The sequence below is a fragment of the Clavelina lepadiformis genome, chromosome 3, assembly GCF_947623445.1.
Source record: "Clavelina lepadiformis chromosome 3, kaClaLepa1.1, whole genome shotgun sequence".
Lineage (NCBI taxonomy): Eukaryota > Metazoa > Chordata > Ascidiacea > Aplousobranchia > Clavelinidae > Clavelina > Clavelina lepadiformis.
This window is the reverse complement of record NC_135242.1, coordinates 8,300,744-8,320,145: the sequence shown is the minus strand read 5'-3', so window position 1 is coordinate 8,320,145 and position 19,402 is coordinate 8,300,744. Positions and strand designations below refer to the sequence as shown.

General features: G+C 37.1%; 2 protein-coding genes across 3 annotated transcripts; both read left to right on the top strand.

The window, feature by feature from the left end:
- The first annotated feature begins 630 nt into the window (after nucleotides 1–630).
- Nucleotides 631–7,731, top strand: LOC143449109 (betaine--homocysteine S-methyltransferase 1-like). The gene is made up of 7 exons (XM_076949183.1): nucleotides 631–1,801; nucleotides 1,990–2,181; nucleotides 3,052–3,214; nucleotides 3,309–3,482; nucleotides 4,108–4,238; nucleotides 4,396–4,493; nucleotides 5,049–7,731. Exons 1-7 carry the CDS (start codon nucleotides 1,550–1,552, stop codon nucleotides 5,131–5,133), a joined length of 1,095 nt encoding a protein of 364 aa, XP_076805298.1. The 5' UTR covers nucleotides 631–1,549; the 3' UTR covers nucleotides 5,134–7,731.
- A 1,750-nt stretch (nucleotides 7,732–9,481) lies between these two features.
- LOC143449587 (pre-mRNA-splicing factor 18-like) lies at nucleotides 9,482–17,818 on the top strand. Of its 2 annotated transcripts, XM_076949850.1 has the most exons (8): nucleotides 9,482–9,500; nucleotides 11,085–11,216; nucleotides 13,119–13,298; nucleotides 13,471–13,605; nucleotides 13,953–14,078; nucleotides 14,193–14,261; nucleotides 16,350–16,562; nucleotides 16,633–17,818. In XM_076949850.1, the coding sequence occupies exons 2-8, from the start codon at nucleotides 11,142–11,144 to the stop codon at nucleotides 16,876–16,878; spliced, it is 1,044 nt and encodes a 347-aa protein (XP_076805965.1). In that variant the 5' UTR covers nucleotides 9,482–9,500; nucleotides 11,085–11,141; the 3' UTR covers nucleotides 16,879–17,818. The 2 variants fall into 2 exon arrangements, with proteins under 2 accessions (XP_076805965.1, XP_076805966.1); XM_076949851.1 differs by lacking the exon at nucleotides 9,482–9,500 and having other exon boundaries at nucleotides 11,076–11,216; nucleotides 13,097–13,298.
- The last annotated feature ends 1,584 nt before the right edge of the window (nucleotides 17,819–19,402 follow it).

Here is a 19,402-nt window from a genome sequence, read left to right as displayed (position 1 = left end):
GATTTCATACCTATTAATGTACGTCATAATTTGCACCAGTTGTTTTTTTTTCCAACACATTTTTTGCATTGAATGTACAGTATAAGCACTGCATATTATTGAAAAAATCTTTGTACGGAACACTTGCTGACAACTGGTCATTGATTTAAGATCAGCTTGTTCTTGCACTTGCCAACAAGGAGCACTAACTTCACCGCCTTTATCGACTGCGTTTTAATCCACTTTGTTTGAATGAATATTATATTACTGTATTTATTGTTTTCCTTTTTTTGTCACAATGACGTGTTTTCTTTTTCAAAAGTCGTTATGTTGTTGCAATGTACAGTGCACACGATAGGGAGCATGATTCACCACGACAGCATCTTAGCATCTAACTATCATCCTTTCCTCATTTTAGCCACTGCCTCTCTTTTAAAGATGGAGGCGTTTTAGTATAGACTGTTACTGTTTCACCAACAAAAATCGAATGTTCAAAGCTACTTTTCATAGTTCCTTGTTAACCTGACGTACAGTTCATTACCTAGTAACCTAAACACGACTTAGGTAAACTGTTTAATGTAAATCTAACTTTAATTAAAGTCTAAATATTCAAAAGTTTTTACTTCGTATTGTTCAATTTTATAATTGTTCACCAGTACCACTGAACAATTCTGTAGACCAGGGGTTCCCAACCTTTTTATGTTCTCGTACCACTTAGCCACCACGGATTGTCAACACGTACCACTATTTTCAAAACAACTAATTTGATCCAATATTCGCACAGCAGCATTGTATTAATAACAATGACAGCAGGGAGCAAGATCGACAAAAGTAGCTTACTGAGTGCAGAGAATTTAGTACGGAAAGAAATAAAAGTGTTGTTCGCATATTTTAGCAACTCAAAATTAAATTGTTATACTACTATACTGTATATCGCATGCAACGGAGAGCTGCTCGCGTACCACCTGAAAAGCTCCCGCGTACCACCGGTTGGGAACCCCTGCTGTAGACGGTATTGAAAATGACACTTAATTTCATTTAGCAACACATGTTTGCACTTTTAGTGTCAGTTTAAATGCTAAGTTCGCTGTCTCGAAGTAGTAATGAAAGTATCGTTTGTTTCTTTTGCAGTGCGTTTCGAAATCCCTTTGCCACACACCGAGTAAAGCGTTTGTATTTGGACTCTTGAGCATTTGCAATTGTCAAAAATATTTAAACATTTTGCTGTTTACCGCGGTTAAAAGTATACTCAAGAGACAGCTTAGTGCATCTTCTATTTCACTTTCAATACCTACCATAAACGGTAGTGTAAAAAGGGTTCTTTTGAACTTATTTCGGTGATAATATTATACGTTGTTCTTGACATAAAGACGCTTCCCTGTAAAAACAGTCTTTTTTCCACATAATAGTTTAGCATAGTCACTGCTCTATATTCTTGACACAGTTTCAATTTAGTGTGTAAGGTTTCAGTAATGAGTTAAGTTAAGCAAAAGTGTATACTAAATCAAATGAAATTTGTTTTCTTCCCGGCTGGAATCAGGTGCGTGGTAAATTTACAACATAATAAAATATGCCAAAAAAGGGTCTACTGGAAAGACTTGCTGAAAGACCGGTGGTGGGAGATGGAAGCCAGTGCATGACATTAGAGAAACGAGGGTATTGCAGAGCAGGCCCTTGGACGCCAGAGGCTGTTCTTCTATACCCAGATGCGGTGCGACAGTTGCTCAGAGAATATTTGCGCGCCGGCGCCGACGTCATACAGACACCTTGCTTTTATTCTAGTGATGGGAAACTAGAACGAACAAATGCTTCGTCTTTTACGGTAAGTTGACAAGTTTAATTATTAGCCTATAGCTGTTTGGTTTGTTTTTCGTTAGATTTGCTCGAATTTGGAACTACATGTTCACAGGGGCACTTAGACAACTCACCACTGAGCATTACAACGATAGCGTAGCGCCACCGAGCATGGAACCCGATCTGCATAATTTGACCATCTTATCATTTTTCTAGGCAGAAGCAATAAATGAAGCAGCTTGCAAAATGGCTCGGGAAGTTGCAAACGAAGGAGACGCCATTGTTTGCGGATCTTTGTCTCCAGTGCAAGCATATGTAAATAGCGAAGGCACAGAGGCAACCCGCAAAGAATTTGAAAGGCAGCTAGATGTTTTTCTCAAATACGACGTTGACTTTGTGTTAGCTGAGGTAAGTTCTTCTTTACTTTTCTTTATTGCATTAACTACATAGCTTTTAGTCTGTGACGGGCCAGCCCGACCTACTATATAAAACGCTTAAGGTAGTAATATTTTTCAACTCTTTTGCAGTATCAATTATGGAAATCCTTTATGCTATGTAGCGCACTTCAATGTTTGCGCTGGCTCCACGCTTCCAACCTTTCTGTGACCTCAAAATTGCATGCAATTACAAATGGGGTCGCAACACACAGTCAATCACAAACCAACCTATCGTCTAAAATCTAAATACAGCGAGTTGAAACGTAATGTAGTTGTTAAACATAGACAACAAAGATCCATGGAAAACAAGAATGCAACCCTGCAAGCTTCGCGTAAAAACTTGAAAAATGGACACCACCTGCACAAGCCGCGTTATAAATGCGTAAAACTGGAAAAAATCACAGCGTATATTTCATGCTTGGAAAAACTTTCCGCAGGAAATGCTTTTATCCGTCCCTTACAAACAGCGAACGAAATCTTAAAAGCTGAAAAAGATATTCTCCGGCAATTACTTTCGATATTTGAAAACGAGTTTATACCTTGATTAACAAAAGAAAGTAAGTGCTGAAATGCTGAAATCAGTGCAAGTTGAAATTATCAAATTGAAAACATGCGAGAGCTTGCCACATAAAAAACGAGCAAAACCAATTCACCTGGCCTGAATAGGATTCTGTTTCTGACTGAGTTTTATCAAATGTTTGAGCAGGAGATTAAACTTGCACTGGCACTTGGTAATATTGATACCTAGCTACTTGAATACGGTAGGTTATATGTTTTATGTTATATATTTTTGAAAAGCCAGTCATTTTTGCTATCCACCTTTCCAATCTTTTTTTTACAGTTTTTTGGACATGTCGAAGAAATAGAATTATGTATTGACGTAATGAAAACAGCAAAAAAGCCTATCGCGGCGACACTGCGTATTGGTCCGCTAGGAGATAAGAACGGTGTCTCCGTAGAGAAGTGTGCTATAAGAATGGCAAAAGCAGGAGCAGATCTCGTAGGTGAGTATATACGTCTTGCATAATTTACAGCTTTTCGAAAAAAACATTTCTGTGTTTATTTTTTTTTTCATTGTATATGTCTTCACCGATGCAGGGATTAACTGTCTTTACGATTTTGATACGTGTTTGAAAACCTTGAAACGCATGAAGACTGCACTTGATAAGGAAGGTCTGAAACCTTACTTAATGTGCCAACCCTTGGGATGGAGATGTCCTGAAGTTGAGAATGAATTTGATGGATATCTTACGTTGCCAGAAGCGCCACTGTGTAAAACTATAATATTTTTTAACAAGGTTAAGGACCCGTATATGCTTGTAAAAAAAGCCTTATTTCTTTGTTTATTTCTCTATTTAATTTATTATGAAGTGAAATTATTAAAAATGAAATTAATAGAAATTCCCGCATGGGGCTCCCTGAAATTTTGCATGTCACATTAGTAGGCCTTAGGCTATTATTTTATGAAATCCTAATAAAATCACGTATCTCTAACTCTTGCAACAGAATTTTAAAGTCAAGACTACAATATTTGGTCAAAAAAGTTAAATTTCATTCATTTTCAATTGCATTTTAGCCTAACCCAACAATGCGACCCGAAAATTTTTAACTGCAGTTTACAAAGGCAACCCCCGTATTAAGAAACAACATTGGCTATGCTGGCTGTTGATTGGTCTAACACAATTTTTTAATCATTACGTAGACCGCCCATCAAAATTATATAAATCACAAAATTTAGCATATACGGGTCCTTAAATATCCATGGTCAATTACAATCTTCAAAAAGAAACTAAATAATTTAAGCCGATTTTAAGCACAAGCAATATAGCCTACGTATCATCCATTGTCTGCAAACTCTGTATACGTTGTATTACTTACATTTTTGTTCTTTGAAAAGGCTTAGAGCCGCGAACTGCGACAAGAGTCGAGGTCCACAAGTTTGCAAGAGCCGCCTACGAACTAGGTACTCGTTATATCGGTGGCTGCTGTGGAATGGAGCCCCATCATATTCGAGCTATTGCTCAAGAGGTACATTCAGTAGTTTAGGACTTTAGAGGAGTGATGGTGTGTTTGTTTTAAATTGTGTATAGATTGTAGGTAACCGAGTATGTAGGCCATAGAAATAGTAGTCTATAATTATATACGTTATGTAATCTATATATAGCGATATGTAATGTTTTAATAGTTGGCGCCAGAGAGAAAGAAGAATCCTCCTGTAAATGACATGTGTCCTCCTCTAGGAGAGATGTTAAACCTAAGCGCCTTTTCCCAAATTCAAGAAAAGTATGCTTTGAATTTTTCATTCCAATTCCCAATTATGGCCTCATAGGCGATCGATAACGACGATTAACTTATCAGTGGGAATCCAGAGGCGACTGGATTCAGAATCTTAAAACTCCAATGAGTCCAATCTGTGTCTGTAACATTAAATTCCCAATCTGAACAAGCTTCAGCATTGTTCAGTCTGAATCTATTGCTAATCGTAAAGAGCTGAAAAAGGTTAAATCTAAAGCTATTATATAGTCTTACATCATATAAAATCATCATCACATGCCAACATATTGACACCTCTAGTTGCTTGCTATGCCTCTAAAAATGATAACATTTTAACCCTTTTGCATGAACCTGCTGTTATGTGTTAAATGCTATGAATAAGTGCAAAACTAAAGAAAACGTATATGTTTGTTATAGAAACTTAATACAGGCCTAATATTCCCAATCTAATGGAAAAAAACCTAATCGGACAAAATTCAGGGTTCGGAAATTCTATTTTAAATGGAAATTTTAAAAATAGGCTAATGATATTATGCCTTAGATTGCACTGAATATTTTCTTTAGGAGCTCAAAGGACTACTGGTACAGTGTTGTTCCTGGATCGGGACGCCCATTTAATCCTGCTCTATCAAAACCCGTTAGCAATTAAACGAAAAGCAAGAAATGAAGAAATAGCCTTCTTTTTTATTAATCAGATGCTGTCTTGAGTTGCCAGTCTTCTACAAATCCAAAGGCTACCTTGCGATAGTGCAACAGATCGTGTTGTTTTCCACTTACATTGGTTATGTTAGCAGCTAGGCTATAGCATAGGTAATTTGCGAATGATGAATAGGCCTATTTAATGCTGTTAATGATAATTAATTTTTGCAACTGTTATTTCTTTAGCGTAGTGTAGGCTATTGCGTAGGATATGTAGTTCTAGTTAAACAAACTACAATAGCTGCAATAATCATAACCAAATATCTTATTAGGCTACTTTATGAAAATAGAGCTAGTCCTAATCAAATATTGGCTTATTTAAAATTTATCCAAAATATAAAAATGTTTCTATACAGGTTATGTGCTTTGTTTTGTGCGTTCCATCAGCGATTCTTGTAGTGTTGTGTGCCTGTGGTAGAAAAGTTACGAATTTTAATTATTTTAACTCTGCAAATTCATTATCATCTTATAAAATCAATATAAATATATTTTCTGCTTGTCTTTGTTTACATTGTTTAGTAGCGTATAAGGTTGGGCCTATATTCAGTCAAGCTGTCAGCTTTTGTGATAGGCTCTCGTGCAAAGCGAACACTACACAACAGCATTTTTGTTTTGCTTGCTGTCACGTTCGAATCTTCTGACGCGGGAAAATTTGAAATGTTTATGGGGTTTCTGGCTAATGTGGTCTGCTTTTTTGCCCACTAACGTTAAGTTAGCAGTGATTCGCGATCTGACCAAGAAAACCTGACTCCAACTCTTACATAAGTTACGAAGGCGTGCCCTTCCCATTTGACACAGGGTCAGGCTGGTACTGCACACCAGAACACTCCAACAAAAACAAAAAGTAATTTTCCTTTAATGGCTGTTCCGCAAGTAAAAATCGATTAGCATTGAAACCACACAAAAACAAACAATAGAATAAGTGTTTTTTCTCTTATTGCGTATCGTAATATGTTATTGTAGTATATAGTTCAACGTAGTCGCTAGTGTGAATACGCCATAGTCGGCGTATCTATTATCCTCACATAATAGCTCAGCTCAACGGAATGTAGAAACATGATTTCTTAATGGAAATATTCTCTTAATTGTCTAATTCTAACTAGTTATCTTTTAGTGTTCTTGGGGGCCTCAATATCGTGCCCTCTTTTGGTCACGGAAACGGAATTCCAGTTTCTGAGATTGAGCCTTTTGTGCGGTTTCGTTTAACCTGTGACGATTACGTCACGACTCACGAGTTGTTTTGAGATGTTTGGAATTTAATTTGGGATCTTGGAATTCAGTGTTTACCAGATTTGAGTTTTCCTTAATGACGTCAGATAATTTCCTCGCTTGAACTGGTGTGTCACATATAAATACTGATGTAATGTTTTCAATCTTTCCTTTTCGTGTGATCGATTTCACTGGTTACTACAGCGCTATGTAACAATCCGTAAGCTTTGCCCGAAGGTGAAAACCTTTGTGTTATAATAAATAAAATGGGAACTTTATCAGTTAGCAATTTATATAGACAGAAATTAAGCAAACAGCAGAAGCAAACCGTTCGGGACATGACAACCATCTCATCGAGTGAGCAGAAAAACAAGATATCAATTCAACCATCATCGTTCTCTTTGTCATAAATTGGTGCCCTGATAAGTTCGAAATTGCTGAGTTAGTTGCACATTAAGCGAGAAAGACTGTTACCAGCTATTTATGAAGTTTTGATGACCAAGTTTCAACAGCAAGATCAGCCAACTACGAACGCTAGTCAACGAGGAAGTTTTCAGGACATTCCATCTACAATATCAGCAACCAAACTAATTCGGAAACAACAGAACTAATGGCATTGATACCTGGTTGATGTGATGAAGTTTTGATCGCCTAACTAACGTGTTATACATCTCCAAGAGCATGAGCAAACTATTGTATATATTTTTTTACGCATCAAGAAACAAAGTCCATTGGACATCGCAACAAACTGCATCTCTCTACCGCGAACAAGGCTTGCTACAGCCGCGGAACGTCACACGCAGACGTGATCGCTCATTTTTTTTACCTTCGACACGCAAGGGAAAGCGACACTTCTGTAAGCTTATGTCTCATGTTTTGTATTTCAAGTGAAACGGTGTATCGATATTTGTTATATTTGCCGAACTCTGTCATTGTACTGTACTAAATTCTTGTTTTAATGACCGTGATAAATATTTTAATCAAAGACATAATTTTGTCGAGTAAAGGTTGCCTTCAATTTCATTTCAGGCAAGCTTTACTCTGGGTAGGAAGGCTATGTGACGATTACGTCACGACTCACGAGTTGTTTTGAGATGTTTGGAATTTAATTTGGGATCTTGGAATTCAGTGTTTACCAGATTTGAGTTTTCCTTAATGACGTCAGATAATTTCCTCGCTTGAACTGGTGTGTCACATATAAATACTGATGTAATGTTTTCAATCTTTCCTTTTTACGTGATCGATTTCACTGGTTACTACAGCGCTATGTAACATTCAGCAAGCTTTGCCCGAAGGTGAAAACCTTTGTGTTATAATAAATAAAATTGGAACTTTATAAGTTAGTAATTTGTATAGACAGAATCAAGCAACTAACAGCATAGTCACGCAAATTTGAGAAATGAGAACTCATCAATCGAAGCAGAAGCAAAACAAGTCACCAACCATCAATCGTCCTCGCTCATATTCAAACAATTACCGCCAGCATACGCGGTCTTTATGACAGATGCGTTTATTGTGTAATACTTCACACAAGTAGTGCACAAGTGAATATAAAAATGTCATAAACCATCCATTTGTTGTGCGCTTAAAAAATCCATTGTCATTGTAACCAAACTATGTCACTTTGTATATTTTATTTCGGTTGTTAATATCCGTGTTTTTAAAGTTAGGGACTTGTTCTCTACATTTGGCAATGCTATACTTGTTTCGTTGTTTGTAATATCTGATGTAAATTTGGTGAACTTAGAAACTATTTTGTGGGTTTGGTGGCCATGCTAACGTATCATCTTACAGCACAATCCTATTATTGCTATCTTGTATGTTTTAAGCCCTTGGGGTTACCACTTCTTCCTGCTCGTTAATTGTTCGTGAGCATGTGTTTTATTGCGCTATAGCTTATTGGCTAACTACAACGGTTAGCATCGTAACTTTCGCTCCGCACAGTTAATGGTGAAAAATAAAACAATACAATACAAAAGGAGCGGCGACTAACTCTAAGTCTAAGTGAATGTATAGCGCTCTGTGTGAAACATGGAACGTCGCGCTCTTGTGACGTCAAAATTAGTTGCATCGGTGTCTTGAGTAAGTTTAAAGTGGTCTGATGCCAAACACCACATGCTGTTGTTAGCGCAGAGCTACTGTCTAGTAGGCCTACTACAGTGCCTACTACGTTTATAACTTTATATAGACTAGAAGTAGCCTAATGTATTGAAAGCCTAACCTAGCCTATTTCATATTAACAACAAAGCGAATTCAGCAAAGGTATTGAGTCAATCTGAATGAATTTTCTTTGATAGCACCGAAAACCAGCAAACGCATCATCAGACCCACTCTTGACTAGAGGGAGATCCTGACGAAAACTGACTTGTACGCTATAATTATATTTAAACAACAAAGCGATTAATACATCTTAGACGACGCGCCACAACAATCTAGCGAACTTAATAGGTTCGGCAACCGGAGGCTCTTTCATTCCTCTGCTCCATTTCCCGTGGGCTAGGTTTTTTAACCCAGGGCCGGACTGGTCCTCCTTCGAGAAAATGTTGTTTTTCGTGTTTCGTGCTTTCTAATTTTCTGATCTACAGGAAGTTGATATAAGAGAGTAGTTCCCTACCTAGGGGCCATGTACCCTTGGTACGACATGGAACAAAGTTTAGGGAGCGTTAAGTCGAGAGTACTACATTTGTAGAAATACCACGAAGAATATCTCAAGTGACTTTCTTTGACCACTTATTCGGGGAAAGTCCCATGAAACTTTTTTACGCTATCTTATCAAGAAAAATAACTTACAGTAGTTCGTTAATCGTGACTTAAAATTGCAAATATGAATTTACAGAGGTTGCTTTACCAACAAACGCATATAGCCGTAACGTATTGTCAAATGAGCTGGGCCGTTGCTCAACAATTGCAATTATACCATTATCATGTTAATATTATCTTGCTATAGTTCATGAATATTTTGTCGTACATCATGTCTTTGAGTTCCCTGAAGTAAGATTTCCATGTCGTCGTTTCTGATGTCACAGAACTCTCTTCTGTAGAAATTCCAGGTTACAATACTGGGGATTGCCATCAAAAAAGACGAAAACTTTGCCATATTTAGTACAGGTATTTACTTGTGATATGAATTTGTTTTGCCAAGAAACAATCAATAATACTGACATCTTAGAGCTACCATCAAGCAACGTATGCTGCAGTAGCAAAGGTTGCGTATTTGTTACCGGTTGTGGACCTATACGCCGTTTGATACGTAATCTACATTACATTACAAGACTAAAGTGTGAGTTCTATGCACCACTTACGCGTTCTATGCATCACTTCGTTTGCTTGTTTTACTGACTCCATTTCTGGATGTTCATTAAACCATCAAATAGTAATTGGAAATCATCACCGAGGGCAATCCTCTGACAAAATACTTTTATTTTAGTGTGCTTGATTAAGCTAAACCAATGCTTTGTGAAATATCAAGTAATACAATCAGAGGTGCGATGCCAAATGCCAATTATAGAGATTACAGAACTCTACCTGACAAAACCTGCCATTCTCTATACTGATTCTATATATATGTCATATCTTTTGTTTGCATTCACTAATTGGTGCCATGGTAGGCTCCTATTCAGATTGGAAAGCTTGCTGGATTGGGGTAAGAAATCGAAATCCTCAGTGCAACAAGACGAAACAACAATCATTATATGCGCAATTAATTTTAATCCCCTGCACGCTTAGTAGACTTTCCAATCTGTGCTCTGGTAGCACTGCACCTTTACCTACAAATACTCGTTAAAAAGGTTTACAATCAGTAGCGTTAGTTGGTAAACTGAACTAACTATGTTAACAACAGCTCGTAACATGGGCTATTACAGGGTGGAAACTGGTTGCTCAAGTTCTGTAACGAGTTGTAATTGAAATGCAGATATTTGTAATTCAATGCACACAATATTAACACAAAGCTTTGGAATGCTATGATAATGTTTATCCGCAAACTGAGGAAAGTTTTTGCACGACCTAAACCTGGTGATGATTCCTCATCACTCGAGCCCCAGTTACCGACCTAGCCTCTGTGGTCATTTCAATTCTCATACATTTTTTTATCGCATTACCCGAATTTAGAACTTTTCACCGGAAGTAAATGTCATTACTCAATATTGCCTTGCCCAAGGGCATTACATTGGCTATGCCACTAGTTATTGAACACGATCCAGATTATTGCGAGTCCAGTGCTCTAACCACTCCTCTACCAAGCCCACAATAAAACACAAAAGATTTAACAGATATAACCCCATTGAAAAGCCTGTTTATTTTCAGTGCGCCGAATAAACGCACCTATAAATGTATTGCCAAAATTTGCGTCATGCCAACATAGTAGACAAAATGGCAATTTTGCCCCGGGAAATTGGCGCATTTCACTGTTTTTTACAAAAAGCGTATTGTCTTTGAATTATTTTGCTACCTCTCAGGCTCTTTGCATCAGTTTTTGCACAAAATTACTGGATGTTTTTTTGAAATATATATCACATACTGTATTACACTTCATGATATATTTGAAATCTTCAAATATAACATAAGACAGTCATGTGAAATAACTTATATTGCGGTTGGTCAACCTAGCCCTAGCAGTAGTGCCACTGTGTCGGTGATTGTAACCAGGCAACTATATCTAAATTTCAACAGGTGAGTTGTGATAATTTGCAGGACTTTTCTTTGGTGGAAAAAAATCTCTAGTGCTTGTTTAAAGCAGCATTTGTTGTCATGGATTTTGCATCGATCCTAAAAGCTGAGGTAGACCGAAAACGGAAGATAATTGAAGACAAGAATATCATGAATGTATGTCACCTTATTAACATAATATAATGTTGAAAACACTTTATTGTGCTGCTGCCCATCGTATTGAAATAGGTGCACTTGTTTGTTACTTATGAGAGACGTGAACTAATTTTTGCCAATAGAGAGCTGCAAAAATTTTAAATACCTTGCATATTTATTTTTCGTTGATATAAAAACAATTGCAAATATAGTGTACTCGTATTACAGATGTTTTTACTCATTGTGTAATGTAGGGTTTTCTGAACCCACTCAAAAAATAGTCTACAAGATATTACATATCTATGCTATTATGATGCTTTGATTGTGCACAATGAATGAATCTGAAGTTGTATGTTACATAATGGACACTTCGTGCATTACATGTTAATGTCATGCATCTGCATTTAATATGTCCATGATGCCAAACATAGAAACAATTCTGTAAAGTAGTGTCATAAATGGTCCAGTGTTTGTTAGATAAATCAATGTTTTATCAAGTCTCTGACCGCAATTTTTTTTGGGTGGTATAGCAGATGCAACGTAGCTATGTACATTGTACAAGGTGTATAGTGTTAGTGTCTGACAATATTTTACAAAGCCTTGAGTGGAGGGTGCATTTAAAGCATCATAAAAAACATATATACTAGGGTTAGTTCGGATATCAATAATTTTTACTATCCGGATAACGGATATATCCGTATATTTGGAATTTATCTAACCGGATAATAACTGCTAAGTGAGACAATCGATTTCACGAGGTTTGCATGAAAAATGGATTGTAAAATCATTACACAGTTTTATTGTAGATCTACGTACACGCGCAGTACGAGCGAATACGAGAAAAATCACGCAAATTTAATGTTCACTGCTTCTGCAACGCCCTCCTTATAAAGCACAATGCATCAATTGTGGAATCCTGTAGACGGAACCAGAGTTTTGTAACAAAGAGTCCACATGCACTGAATGCTCTTTCTGCTTCCTTTCTGCGACTCTTTGGTTGGCTTAAAATAGTTTTCAATCGTGCTAGTACCTGCGGAACATTTGTTTGTGTTTTCCAAAGAAACTTGCTGTTTTGCTTTCTTTGTGTCAAGAACAATCTTATGTTTTAAACCAAGGTGGTTTCTCATTGCTCCTGTAGATCCACCTTTACAAGAAATCGTGTTTTTACAGGTTTCACATTTTGCCCTCTCACCATTTCTTGATCGTAGAAAGTAGCCCCAAACTGGATTATCACTTTTGAAACGTTTAAATTCCATCTCTTAAATTTAGTCACTTCAAACTAGGTTGTAGCCAAAGCTTTTCAACTGACACTTCACAGACTTTACCTTGCCATGAGAATGCAGTCTTCTATTAAAAGAATCATTCATTATGCTTTCTTTGTGACGTGATAGTAAATTTCACTCGTGCATTTTACGAGTACCGTAGTTGAAAGTATAAGACAATAGAAGTGTGAACAAAGGTTTGATTGCTCTCAGCGGGAGTCAGCCTCTACGTAACAAAGAATGTTCAAACTTACTAAAAAGTGTAAAACGCATTAGCAACGATACTCTTTTAGCCGGTTAACCGGCAGAATTATATCCGGATATCAGATAGAAAAAAAAACTGCGGTTAATCGGTTAATCGGTTAACCGTTATCCGGATAATCCAACCCTAATATATACATATGTAGCTAAGTGAAGAAAATGACTATTTTTTTCTGAGTTGGTGTAGGAAGCCCTATTCTAGACACCAAACAAAAATGTTGTAATTTGGCTGTGAAACGGTTTGCAACATGAAAATGATTTTAAAAATATGCAAATCGTAGCAAGAGATTGATTTGTGACATATTTTAATATGATAACGGAAAAGTAAAAAGGTTCCTTCACGATTATGGTATTGTGTATATTTTGTAACACATCTAGTGATTGAATGCTTCTGCTGCAGCCTCAGAAAAAGTACTTTAAACGTGGTGACTTGGCAGAACAAGAGAAGAAAGAGTATGAGGCTAAGCATAACATAAAAAGAATTGAAGAACAGCCATCAACATCAACTCAAGAACCTGATCACCCAAATACAATTGCTGTTGATGAAGATAAACTTCCAATGAACATTTCTCGACAAGAAGTAAGCACACTTTTGGGTTATTTAGCAACTAAACGTTGCTCTTTTATGAGTGGATGCATTTTTGTTATCTGTTATTTTTTCGTGGTAACTGTTGTTATAACTAAGGTATTGGTAACATTATTCTATATTTTGATTTTTTTGTCCTTCTCAACCTTATAGTTTTCTACGCTAGGTAATTCGTCGCTTACGTGACAGAACTGAGCCAATTCGTTTATTTGGTGAATCTGATTATGAAGCCTTCCAGAGACTTAGAAAGCTTGAGATTATGGCACCAGACATCAACAAAGGATTAAGAAATGATTTCAAGGTGATATTGGATGGAATCTGCCTAACTATCATTTCCAGCAGCTAAGCCAGCCAGAGAACGGGGAAGGGCAAAAGATTGACCTGAATGACCTTTCATCTTTTTGTGACATCAGCTACAGCGTGCTTTTCTGTTACTAACAAATTTAAGAGGGCATCTATTTATACTATCTAAAAATGGTCACAAATATCTGCTTCAGTTCATATTATTATTACCAATGAGTTATAATAAATGGCTGTCACTGAGTTAGCAGTGGATCAACAATGTGTGCCAGTGTAATCTGTACAACTTATTTAATGTGTTTTTTTTTGAAAGCACAAGTGATTGATGCGTTATTATTACCTATATAGGCTGCCATGGATGAACTTGAACAAGATAACATTGATGAGCTGATAAAGCAAGAGACTGGAGAAAGTAATGCCCAAAAAATAAATTTAAAGGTCGTTGAGGATAACACAAGCATGGAATCACTTCAGGTAATGGCCTACCAATAACAGAGCTTATTTAAAGACAGGCATACTGGACAAGTTCTTTTATTGAAATGTGTTACAGTATTCAGTTGCTGAAAGTATAATGCAAATAACTTACAGAAAATGGCTGCAAAGCTTGGTAAAGGAGATGAAAACCACGACTGTGATGTGATTCTTAAAACTATGCAGGTTTGAATTATTCCACTGTTTATAAAATGGTATCAATAATCAACAGGAAGTTTATAGACTTGAATGGGCTTTGAAACTATCTCCACCTTTAGGTAGCTCAATATTTACTGTTAATGTGATGATATTTACTGTTAAACCTGCTGTATAAATTCATATTTAAAGCTGCCGTGTAAATAAAACCCTAAAAATGTAGTGAGTTTATGCACCAGCTATAAAATTCCAGTTCTAAAATCATTCATATTGTCGTGAATGAAACGAAATGGTTCCGTTACTTTGTGGTTATGTTACTGCTCGTAGAAGACACAATATGGCTACACAAATGAAATTTTTTTGTCAAGCATACAACATACAGACTTACTTACTTACAAACAGATTAACGTGAAAAGTTGATAATTAATTAATGAAGGTGGGCGTAATTGAAATATCTTATTGCAATTCTTTTTAGTTTGGTTATCAACTTTCTGTTGGGTTGTGATGCTTGATTGCCCCAGTAGTTTGCCCTTGAGACTGTATATCTCGCTGCAAATAAACATTTTTTTGTATAAAACGGCAATTAGGCACTGCAAGTCTGCTTGCTTATTTGCAGTAGAAAAATTTTGTCAAATTAAATAAGACTAATTTCATTCGCTGATCTTGAGTTGATGCTTATTAGCTATCACTTAAAAGCTTTTTAATGTTTTCATCAGCTTAGTAATAGTGAAGCAACCAACAGTAAGACATATCATACATGTGTTGTTTTGCTGTAACCATGAAATGTGAAAACCTTTATACGCGGACTCTTTAGATTTCTGTGTTATATGCAAAGTCGTAATGATTTTTACAATTATTAACATTAGTCGTAATAATGAATATTATATATACTTTTTATGAAGTACAGTACTCGACTTGAGTCCCTTTTGTGGAAATTACGAAATTGACGTGTCTAGTGTTATTGTATTAAATAACTTGGAGTGTTAATTTGTTTTAAATCAAACAAACAAACAAACAATTTTGAAATATTGCAAGGGTTGTAATAAAACAAATAATAATGTTTAAATTTCGCCACTAGGCGCAAGGCAGCTATTTTTGTGCTTGTAATATGGCATTTTTACATTAAACCTGTTATATTTTGGGAAGTTCATGCCAAGATGAAAACAGAGATATGTTTATACCTACTGTTAGAGTCAGGAATCAATTTAAAGTATTTATGAATAATTAGAATAATCACCAATATATTTACTGCAAAAATTCTAAATTTTAGGCTTCTAATCAGAATTAAAAAGTGTATAAAAAGGTCTACCTTATGTTTCCGTTTCACGTTTCCCTATGAGAAAAAGTTTTAATAACATTGTGTGCAGTTAAAAGGTGTCTGAAGCTAAACTTGAAATTTTTTTTGACAAAAAATTATAATTTTTTTTTCCTGTTACCACATTTCAACTTGGTTTCAGTTTTTTTATTGACTCATGTCGTTTTTAACAAATGACTCGAATTGAATCCAATCACTTATTCTAAAAGTCTAGTCTAAGCTTAGTCAACTGACTTTAATAATATCTTGGTTTATGGTTGGCACAATAGCCAACTAAATTCTCATAATTTTAAAGATAAAGACTACGAAGACAATTTCAATCTAGTACAAGTCAAACTGTTGTTGGTAACATTGTTTTTGTTGTGCTAACACTTACTGTCATAACACACAAGATAATAACATCACTGGGTCTAGAGTCTAGACCAGGGATGTCCAAGCTGTGGCCCGCTAGTCATTTTCACTTCGAATACTTGGATGACTGATATTGTTAAAGTAGTTAATTTCATCAATTTTTCTTGAAAATTAATAGTTTTTGTGGCCCATTGAATTATTTCAAGTGACAATGCAGCCCACTATAATAAAAGGTTGGACATCCCTGGTCTAGACTATATGTGAAATTTCAGGTAAAGGAAAAAATGGCAGGGATATTAAACCCGTGCTTATGTATGGTAGTTTTCTTGCTCGCTGACTTTTTCTTACGTTTAGTTTGTGATAGTCTAAAGCCAATATAATTAAAAAGGCGAAATTGATAGAATTTGGTTTACCTTTGATTCAATAAACAATGCTGTTGATGTGTAATGCAGTTCCTGTTGCGATGCTGGGCAAAAGAGTTAAATGAAATGCCACCAGAAAAGAAGAAGACTGTACAATGGAAAACTCAATCTGCAATTCGTCGCCAAACTGAGGCTTATCTCGCTCCACTGTGCTCAAAGTTAAAGAAGAGAACGGTTTCACAAGACATCCTCGAGTATCTTGCTGGAATTATTGGTCATGTTTTGAACAGGGATTATGTCCAGGTTTGTTTTATCAAAAGTGGAGAATTTTAGGCAGATTAGCTCTATACTTAAAGCAAACATTCTTTTGCAGGCAAGCGCAGTCTATTTGCAGATGGCTATTGGTAACGCACCATGGCCAATTGGAGTGACAATGGTGGGAATCCACGCTCGTACTGGTAGAGAAAAAATTTTCTCTCAGCAAATTGCTCATGTATTGAACGATGAAACTCAAAGGAAATTCATACAAGGCTTGAAGCGTATCATGACTGTGTGTCAAAGGTTGTATCCTACTGACCCATCAAAGTCATTAGAATATAATGCAGTGAAACCGATTTAGTAATCAACTGCTTAATGTCCAATGTAGTCGGGAAATTACTTGATCCCATTACATCACATCTCTACTTGTGCTGTTTGGCTACTTACCCTGTGCACTAACTTATTTCAAGAGATTGGCGGCAGCTTGCTTGGAAGATGTGCCTTGTGTATTCATTGATGCCCTTACACATGTTAAAACAACGAACACAAATTATTATCGGCCTCGGACGTAAATTCTTACAGAAGTATGCAGAAGTTATATCAACTTACTTTTCTTAGTTCTGGGTCACTCGAATTAAATACGTCGCGCTTACTGCTGTACAGTGAAGTGCGGTCTGTTACTGGCTACGCAAATGTCAACTTGGATATCAGAGTTGAAAGGCGATTATAAAGCATCTAATAGGATTGGTGCCCATCCTAGTTGCAATCGCCAATCTACGTTGTGTGTGGCGCTGTTTGCATACGCCTTTGAAATCCTTTCTGGATTTGCTACTTTCTGCTCTGCTTCGAAGTGTAGTACTCCTATAACTATCAATGATTTTTCATTCCTACCTACCAATATAATCAGCAATAAACAGTGATGATTTTATTAGTTTGTTTTTTTTTCTGAACTTTGTGCTATGACGTAGAAGCTCATCCGTAACCTGTGTTACTGCATAGTTTAATCCGAGATAAAGTTACTCACATATAAACGCATACCACCCGTAGCCTCGTTGAGAACTGTTTAGCCATGTACATTCACTACAAGTAACCGCGTTATTAATCTGCTGGTAAAATAAGCGGTTGTGGTTTGTACAAAGTACCATTTGCCCATATAATTAATAAATAGAAGGTAACCGTCCAGCATTTCACTTCTGTGTTTATTCATGTATTGTAAAAACCAAATGCAGTTTATTGATTGGGTTTGAATTGGTAAAAATCACAACCAGAATTGTTGAATACAGTCTACATCGCTCATTGTTTCATTTGCGCAAGAGTTGTAATTCAAATGCAAGTTTTAACTCCTAATCAGACATGTTTTTGTATTTCGAGAGTGTTGGCTTAAGAAAGTAGCCTATATGGTACATTTCGGCGAGCCGCAGTTTACCCACCTTTGGTAAATATCGTGCGTCGCCTACTTATTGTTCGGGCAGTCGAGATTAACAATACAAATTGGGTTTTAAAGTTGGATTTGCTTACATGTAGGCTACGTTTGGGACAGCTCGTGCTCACTGGGAAGAAACGCAACCCTCCTTACTCGTTATCGCTGAGTCATAAATCTCCAAGCGCTGCATTGGTGACCCTGTAAAGCCCAGCTTAACGTTTCTGCAACGAACTTTCGGTCGAAGATGCACCCCACCTGTCACAGCTACGTGAGTGCAGATCTCCTACGAGAAAAAATACTTCAATGCAAAGCTGGAACGTTTACACAGAGTAGTCAAAAAGCAAGTAGCGAAATTGCAACAAATAACCTACAACAGCAAGATGGAAAAATAAACGTGCTTCAAGACGAAGTGGAAGCACTAAAACAACGGTTTCAAATGCTGGGAGACGATTATCGACAACACGCCTAATTCGTATCAACGACCCTGACCATCATGGCTGCAAGCACCCGAGCACTGCACCTGGTCCATCAGTGTCCGCCCCTGGTTGGTTGAATAACTCCAAATGGGCAAAGTAACTGTGCTATTACCACAAGAAATTTGGTAAGCATGCCATCAAGTGCAAAAAGGCTCTGAATCCAAGTACCGACATTTATCCGCGCGACGAAAACGAAGCCGTCATTGTTCAAATGGTACTTCTCAAAGATTGAAACAGAAATGGTGGCATAAGCCTAGGTTCCATAGACATTGATCGAAACCGTTCAAGTTGCCGTTGTCGACATCGTTTCCTTCTCAGAAGGAATTCAACAGCTACGTAACCTAAAGGCTTGTCACGTTTTCGGCTAGGCAACATCCTCGGAGTACACCTCCACGAAAGCAAGAGCATGGGCACGCTATTCATGACATCGGGGCGCCGTTTCACAGACACGGAATGTGGGTTTAATGCTTCAGACGCGACCAGCGCAAAGACAGCAACGACGAGGTTCTTTACCATCGAGGTTCTATGATCTCGTGCTTCGTTTTGCTCTACTCTCCTTAGCTTTCACCTGGCGGGGGAGTGGTGTGGCGACCACGGTGCTACCACGCGGTGATTCTGTCGTTTGGACATAATACTTTAAATCGTGTCTACGTTGCTCGCTATATTGCCTACATATCGTGGGTACTCGTTCTTCGAGCAGATGAGTTCAACAATACAAGTTGGGTTTTTTAAGAGTCTGGCTTGTTCAACTCGGCTACGCTCAGGACAGCTCGGGCTCGTTAGGAAGAAAGGACGCAACCTTCCTTCCTCGTCATCATGGAGTCATAACTTTCCGAGGGCAGCAGTTAATACAAACTTTGATGAATATTTTTGCATTATAGAGTACATCGCACTATTCTTTGCTTATTTATAACAAAAAGCAGCAGGCTAAAAAATTGGTGGGGGCCCGAGCCCCTTCGATTCTCTCCTAAAGCCGACCCTGTATA

What these genes read in the sequence shown, in the direction of transcription:
- LOC143449109 (XM_076949183.1), top strand. Translation starts at nt 1,550, where the DNA reads ATGCCAAAAAAGGGTCTACTGGAAAGACTTGCTGAAAGACCGGTGGTG. An exon ending in AGCAGGAGCAGATCTCGTAG is followed by an intron (nt 3,215 to 3,308) that starts GTGAGTATATAC and finishes TCACCGATGCAG; the next exon opens with GGATTAACTGTCTTTACGAT. An exon ending in TTTTCCCAAATTCAAGAAAA is followed by an intron (nt 4,494 to 5,048) that starts GTATGCTTTGAA and finishes TATTTTCTTTAG; the next exon opens with GAGCTCAAAGGACTACTGGT.
- LOC143449587 (XM_076949850.1), top strand. Translation starts at nt 11,142, where the DNA reads ATGGATTTTGCATCGATCCTAAAAGCTGAGGTAGACCGAAAACGGAAG. An exon ending in TGAACATTTCTCGACAAGAA is followed by an intron (nt 13,299 to 13,470) that starts GTAAGCACACTT and finishes TTTCTACGCTAG; the next exon opens with GTAATTCGTCGCTTACGTGA. An exon ending in CAAGCATGGAATCACTTCAG is followed by an intron (nt 14,079 to 14,192) that starts GTAATGGCCTAC and finishes AATAACTTACAG; the next exon opens with AAAATGGCTGCAAAGCTTGG.